General features: G+C 34.7%; 1 protein-coding gene and 1 pseudogene across 1 annotated transcript; one reads left to right on the plus strand and one right to left on the minus strand.

Annotated features, from left to right (window-relative positions):
• Positions 1 to 1,774: 1,774 nt before the first annotated feature.
• LOC104900842 (uncharacterized) lies at positions 1,775 to 4,259 on the plus strand (annotated as a pseudogene).
• A 516-nt stretch (positions 4,260 to 4,775) lies between these two features.
• LOC104900732 (cytochrome P450 81Q32) lies at positions 4,776 to 7,664 on the minus strand. The gene is made up of 2 exons (XM_010688230.4): positions 6,694 to 7,664; positions 4,776 to 5,499 (listed from the first exon to the last, which is right to left on the minus strand). Exons 1-2 carry the CDS (start codon positions 7,606 to 7,608, stop codon positions 4,879 to 4,881), a joined length of 1,536 nt encoding a protein of 511 aa, XP_010686532.2. The 5' UTR covers positions 7,609 to 7,664; the 3' UTR covers positions 4,776 to 4,878.
• Positions 7,665 to 8,055: the final 391 nt, after the last annotated feature.

The following is an 8,055-nucleotide window of genomic DNA, read 5'->3' on the forward strand; positions in this document are numbered from 1 at the left end:
CCATGAAAAGACCAAGCGTCTAAAGAGGGACATGCACTACATTAGAGAACAAGTGGAGAATGGCTTTATTCAAACGACGTTTCATGTTTCTAGTGCTGATCAGATAGCTGATATCTTGACAAAGGCTTTAAACTCCTCTCAGCATCATAATCTTGGAGTCAAGCTTGGACTTACATCCTTGGTCCAGCTTGAAGGGGGACTATAAGTTATTATACATAAATTATATCACATGTTGTAAATAGTAGTTAGTTAGTTAGTCTATCTGATATAAATAGGCTACTTGTAACTACTTTCCTATCTTGTAACAAACTCAGATATTCTGATATCTTCTCTCTAATACAACTCTCTCTCTCTTCTTTCTTCTTTAATCAGTAACAATGGAATCTTGTTGATTAGTTTCTTCAATGATCTAAAGGAATATGGTTTTTTTTGTTTACTATAATTTGTTGATGTATTAACATAATTTTATTTTTAGCATTGTGAAACCAACTCTTACGGTCTTACACATATATCATTATAGGTCGTTCTGTGGGGTGCACAACATGTAGTGCGTATTATAGAAAAAATCGTGTCTTTCCATTGAACACCCAATGATGAAACATACTGTCGTCCTAAATGGTCCGGTCCAAAGGAATAGCAAATGAAATGAGCTAAGCCTAAAAGCATTTCGAAAATATAAAACCTATTTATTAAATTCAAGCCCAATTATAAAGGCCCAATCAATTATTCCTGATAATTACTTGTATTTTAATATTTTCATATCAAGTATTCTTAATAATTAATTGTAAAGGATATTTCAGAATTTTGATTTTCAATTCTAAAGATAGTTGATTTCGAATTTCAAAAGATAATTAAAAAAAATCTTAAAACAATCAAAACCGGCTAGATTGCAAGTTTGCGTGAAGGAGAAGTTGTACGCCTCTTTTCGATTCGTTTCGATGTCCTTTGCCTATAAATATCTCGTTTTTTCGAACGACTTCTCACAATGCTTTCCTGCGACTTCTAAATATACTCGCTTATACTCAAATTCATATTTATAAATAAATTCCAACACATTCATACCTTCGAATATCTTATTTAAAGCTTCAAGATTGCTCATCCTGAAGATCGTTGCATAAGACCCATGCAACAAAGGTATAGAAGGTCAATTCAAATTTAATTCTTATCTTACTAACCATGTACTTGTCACAATGTAGATATTAAAGGGAATTAGCGTTGTACTGTACATTCTTCTAAAAATCTCCCTCTTTTTATATTTTCTTTTACATTACATTGATATTATTCATATGCATGATTATATGTTTTTAATACTTTCATCACCTTACATGATTATTATTATTGATAATCAAAGACCTAAAGAACTGTTCTAACATTAAATTCAGATAATTTAGACACCTTGTTAGGATCCCGGTAAAGTGATTGCTTTAATAATATGTCACTAAAAATTAGTCTTTTGTTTGTTTAATAAACTGATATAGATTAATTATAGATTGCATTAAAATACTATGCGGTAATTTAATTGCATAAATATTGACATGAATCGATATTAAGTAGAGGTCATCAGTGGGTGAATTTGATTCATGATCTTATTCGTACCCTCACCCACGAATTCAATCGATTGTTCATTGACCATTATTGGAGTCATGACGAGGAAATCTACATTGGATAAGTTACTAAGTTGTCCCTACGATTTCTCAATATCCGATTAAGTTTATAAGTCTTCCTTTAGAGACTTGTTGGTGACTTCAAAACGGTTTTCAATAAAACCTTTACAATGAGTTAGTCAAGTACACGTTCATCATGTGTAGGCGAATAAAAACACGCCTACACATTAGGTAACTTGTATAGGTTGAATGCCTTAAATATTCAATATGGTCTAGGGAAATCAATGTTTGTTATTGAAGCTTACCAGAAGTCCAGAACCTCCAAGACCTCGGTCTGTACCCAGCTGATCAGGTTTTTAAATATCTTGAAGGCTGGTTTGGGTTTATCATCTTTGATCAAAATCACTGTCTTTGGTGTTCTGGCAAATAACTTTAATTTTTACTCCTACTTATCATTAAATTTATCAAAATTTCAGAATCTTTTTAATATAGAATTATGAATAGGAAATCTTGCTAAAACTTGTTTGATGTGTTGGAAATACACAGGGAGTCAGGGAGCATGTCAAAGAGTGCAGCTTTTCTGGGGGGGTTGCTGCTGATGGGTATGTGGTAATTTCTGATAATTTGCATGTCATCAAAGGAAGCTACGTTAAATCAGTTGCACCTTTTTTATCTGGTAAGCTTAACTAGCTATGTGTATTCCAAGTCCAAATTTTTAGTTCCATTTTTTAACATATTATATGAGTAAATCAATATTATCCATCCACATTATTAGATTTAAAGTTATTATTTTAAAAAAAGAAAAATAAAATAACGAATAATTGACATCAGCCAATAAGATTGAGTGGTACATGTAATGATACAAATAATATAAGAATTGTGCCTGGAATGTGTTCGACAAAATGCGTCAAAGTGCGGTTTTGGAGTGCTGCCCAATCGGGTCGGATCGGGCCCGTAACGTTTTGTTAGCAGCTATCTTTTGAAGGTCGCTCGATCGGGGATAATCACTAAATTACGACCGGGTGAGTTGCCCCCGATCGGGCCACAACGAATCTGGGATTAGTAAATACCGCCCGATCGGGAGGATGTCGCCCGACCCGATCGGACGGTCCCGTTTTCTCCGGAAAATGCGTTTTCGATGTGGGAGTATAAATAGGTTTTACCTGATTGTTTCAGACTACGAATTTAGTCTAATTCTCACTGTAATATTGTTTTTTCCTCACATATTAAAATATTTTCTCTCTGCTTGTGGACGTAAATTGGTGAACCACGTAAATCTGTTGTCTGCTTTTAGTGTTTCTACATCCGATTGTTTGTTTCTTTCTCACATCCGTTATAACAAATAAGTAGGACATTAGGATTTTTTTTGGTGTATCCCACATCTAACACCAACATTTGATATGACGTTTTACCACTTTGAATGTTATTCAAGTTCTAAAAGGATCCTCTTAATATAGTAATTGAATGGCTAGCTCAGCAACAAATAAGCAACTTTTTCTCGTGGTGAAACTAAAGTCCAGATTATGTTGATAGTGCCATTAAACCAAAAATAACACTACTTGGTTACAAAGGACATTTCACCATATCTCACCTTTGTAAATATATATATTCAGTTATTCACGCAAAAACACTATATGTGCAAGATTGAAGATTAATGCATATAGGATTCTCTGTATTTCTTCTCATCTATCATATTCTATGTAAAGATGATAATCTTAATCTAATATGATAATATATTCTCCAAAAACAATTATCATGTTTCCAATTTAAACATTTATAACCATTTATCTAAGAAATTGATCACCATCTATTTCTTTGAAAGGGTGCACTAGTAAAATAATTGTATATTATTACAGTCTTTTACACAATACATCACTTTTCGGTTGAAGCTGCTAATGTTTTTTTCGCGGGCAAATCAAGGCGCAACAATAAATCTCATACTACTAATAGTATACATCGACGCAATCAACCAGCCTGGAGCATTATTTACTCAATTAAATCTCATAAACTTTTGTACTCAAAAGATTTTTTATACAATTACATTAAACTAATTACAAACCACTGGCCTGGAGCATTGTTAATAGCGTCGGTTGAAGGCGAGTTGAAAGCGGCAATGCTGGATTCAAAGCGTCGGTTGAAGGATCGATTGAAGGAAGCAAAGATAAACTCAAAGATTTGCGAGAGAGGCGATAACTTTGAGGGTTTCAAAGCTAATGGATCGATATTCGATGGTGAAGAGTGACTTTGAGCAACTGACGGGTTTAATGCTCTCAAGCACTTTATTGCTGCGTATAGCTAAAACCGCAACAATTTGATAACAATAATAGAGTATTTTTCTACTAGATCCGCAATTAGCCATATTTTAACGAAATAAGATTGATCATAAGCTAATTAAGGTTGTTTTGTTATATGGTAATTGCAGGATGTATGTTTTGTGGTGAAGTAGGGCCAATGACTAATGAGCTTTGAGCATCCAAAGAATAGAATGAAGGCAATGCCAAGAATAGGTTTATGTACATCAAAAGTTATTATATCAATTTGGCACAACTTATTTCAATGGACACAAATTGATGTTCATTGTAGCTCCTGTTTACAAGAAGACATTATGAACAAAGTTCTTGCTCATTTTAGATCCTGTCTACAGATGTTGAATAGACATCATTCCAATATGTTCATTCATTAATATTTAAAGAGAAGCAAGTCATCATGATAACTCAATTTTTTTTAGGAAGCAGTCGATACTCGATACTCGATAATACATTCATTGTATTGAGCAATAAGCAAAAAAAGAAGAATAAAAAAACACGTTGGTATGCGAATATAGTGCATATCACACTAGATTATTGTAAATTTTTTAGAAAACGAAGCGAATGTTACTACATAAATACTCCTATTTTATTTTTGGTAAATCTCTAAAATACCCATAAATTTGAGACAAATTGTGATATGTTACTATTCATCGACTCACCATGATTATCTAGGACAACTTGATAAGCAACATATGTACTTTTTCCTTTCCATGTATATAATACAGCTATCCCACTACAGACGTTTGCTAAGTCTCGAATTAAATCCAAGACAATATCTACGAAATTCTGGGGCAACACCAATTATATTGGTCTCGCGGTCTATGAATAACAATTCATCTCTTTCAACATGCAAACAAGTAGATTGACACAAAATACTATATAGCTTGGTTGTAAGTATAAAGGCATCTACATTTTCGATGAGTGTTGCAAGTACAATGAAACGAAGGAAGTATAGTAGTATACCATCATATCTTGGAGATGACATCGAACATACTTCTACGTGCCATGCACATTGCTTCAAGTGGTTTAGCCTTAGGCATAGTGAGTCCAATTCCTTCAGTTAAGTCAACAATCTTCCCATCAACCCTCTCCCAATCAAAGCATTGAATCAAAGTTGCCAAAGTAAGCCCTACAACTCTATTAGCAAAACCAGCACCAGGGCAAGCTCTCCTTCCTAACCCAAATGGGATCAAAGTAAATCTATATTCTTCACTCTTTAATCCTTCAAACCTCTCAGGCCTAAAACTCAAAGGGTCCTCCCATAGATTAGGATCTCTATGAATCGCCCACGCGTTGATCAAGCATGTTTTACCTTTGTCAATGTGATACCCTGAGATGGTTATGTCCTCAGATGCTGTATGTCCTACCAGCAATGGAGCTGCTGGGAACAGTCGAAACGTCTCGTTGATGATGCATTGAAGGTAAGGAAGTTTGGGGAGATCAACTTCATCTATTAAGTCATTATTGGGTTTGTTGTTGTCTATTTCTTCTCTTGCCTTTTGGAGTACATTGGGGTGATTGAGTAGCAATGATAGTGCCCACTCAATTGTAACAGCTGATGTGTCTGTTCCTGCTATCAACATTATCTGCAATCATCCAAATCAAACATAGAGTTTCTCAGGGCAGTAAATTAAGACTCATAATTCTTATGCCTAGAAAAAAAAAACTCCAAATCTGCCGAACTTCCTAACCTTCTCTATGTGGAGTATATATATATTTATATCCATATTTTCTGTACGACTGTTCGTTATCCCTGTCAAGTTGTCATATAATGGTGTACATTCGTGGTTATAGATAGATCCTATATCTATCCTAGCAAGTTTGACTCCAAAAATGTAAGTGTTGCATTCTTTTTGAAGCGAGGAAGTATTGTAAGTGGAGCATAACTCATTACTCCATTTCCCCTGTATAGCCAACTAGAATTTGATATATTATCATTTGACCTCTTAATCTGTTTTATAATCTGTTGGCATATAGAAAGATGAGGCTAGAATATTACACACTTCTTATTGTAAATTGTTTGGGCCCATGATCTGACCCAATAAATATCAGATGGCACTTTCTTCAAGGCCTAGACCTTATATGTCCAAGGAGGTTCATCAGCTTGTAGGGAACAAAGCAGCTTTACCTTAAAAAGGTGATGGCTTCCCTAGGTATTGGGATGCTCCCCAAAAGGGTTTCCTGTCTGGGAGATTCCCAATATTATAAATACCAACAGTCTCATCAATGAACAGGTATGCAATTCTCACCTAATTAAACCAGAGCATCTCTCTCTAGACTTGCTTACTTTCTCTCTTTAACCCATCACTGACTTGAGCGTCAGAGGGGCTTTTCCAAGAATACCCCGGGCCAGTTTTTCCTTGTTTTGCCGGATTGGCAGTGACCAGACTCGGGATGATAATCTAACTCGGGATTTGACTCTCACCCTAAATACACTACACTTTTGACTAGTTTCTTAGCTGAAACATTAATGATAAAATACAACTAATAACACATATGTAGACTTTCTGAAATTAAGGTACGTGCTACCTAAAACGCGACAAATATTAACCACTTACAAGGTCATGGACTCATGGTAAAAATATTGAGACTTATAAACACTAAATTTGTAGCACTTTCAAGTTTCAAACTTTCTACCACCTCCTTGCTCCAAAATTTTATTATGGGAAGATTGTCTATAGTTGAGATTATTTTTGAGAAAATTTTGCAATACTACTGTTAAACACCAATTTCACCCAAAAAAAGGATTAATTTGTGCAATAATGAATAAGTAAGCATACCATTATGATCCCCTTGATGATATGATCAGGGTAGTTTGCAGGCTCTGCATCCTGCAATTTCAGCAAGTTGTAAATCATGGCTGTTTCACCCCCATTTTTGTACCTCTTCCTACATTCTTCTATTAAACCATCTAGAAAATTATCCATCTTATGTTTTACTGCCACCATTCTTCCTTCCACATTCCGAAAATTAATCCATTTTAAAAACGAAAAACAATCCAACACATTCGACACTCCAGTTAACTCAAATACTTCCCTCATAATGTCAAGAAATTTCTCAGCTTCTTGTTGATAATCTCCACCAATTTCTTCACCAAAAAAGAAGTATCTTTTTCCAGTTAATATCCTGGTCAAAATGTTTAAGGACACCCCAGATAAATTGGTGGACATCTCAACTTTAGCAAATTTTTCTTTGCTGCTTCCAAATAAGTATTTAACCAAGGACCTAACTTCTTCTATTCTTATACATGCAAATGAGTTCATAGAGTTGGTTGCAAAGAGTTCTAGGGTGGTTAGCCTACGTAAATTCCTCCATAGTGGACCGTACGAGGCGGCTCCTATGGTGGTCCACTCGTAATGAAGGTGTTTTCCTGCAAGAACTTGAGGTCTGTTAGCTAAAACAATGTCATTTTTGGTGAAACATTCTTCGACTGCAGTCGGAGAAGATATGACAACAAAGGGAAGAGAACCGAGATTTAGAGAGAAAATGGAGCCATATTGCATGGAAAGTTGTTGAAAGGTGCGATGAACAATAGGGTTTTTGAGTAAATGAAGGTGGCCTATGATAGGAAGTGATGGAGGACTTGGTGGTAGATTTTTGTGCTTGTTTTTAGTTTGTAGTAAGTTGTGTTTCTTGAGGAAGAAGAAAAAAATTAGGAGCAATATGACAGGGGTATATAGCCATGTTTGATCCATTTTGTTGATGCACAAGAATTTTTGAAGCAGATCCTGAACTTCTGTTAACTTAAGTAAAGATGTTAGAATGATAACGGCCACACAACAACTATTTTGTTGGATATTTTCAGCAGCCACAGAATCACAAATCAAAAATCACATGCGTGCCGTATGAGTGTGCCACTCTAGTCTATTATTATTTGCTACACTATTGTTGCGCGGTTTTCAAGATATATGACGCTTAATATCTTTTATTACGTTTAAGTAATAATTATAAAAATTTGATATTTCCTTCGTTCTGTTTTACATTATACGTTTGTTTTTTCACGCAATCCAACATATTTCTGTAATTATTAATGTCTTTAATTGTGCAAACGTGAAAAATATAGAAAAGTTATAATTTGATAGTATGCATCGAGACAAATCTAACAAGATCCCACTTGACTATGTTTTTCTTTATATAATGAC

Source organism: Beta vulgaris, chromosome 8, assembly GCF_026745355.1.
Source record: "Beta vulgaris subsp. vulgaris cultivar EL10 chromosome 8, EL10.2, whole genome shotgun sequence".
Classification (NCBI taxonomy): domain Eukaryota; kingdom Viridiplantae; phylum Streptophyta; class Magnoliopsida; order Caryophyllales; family Amaranthaceae; genus Beta; species Beta vulgaris.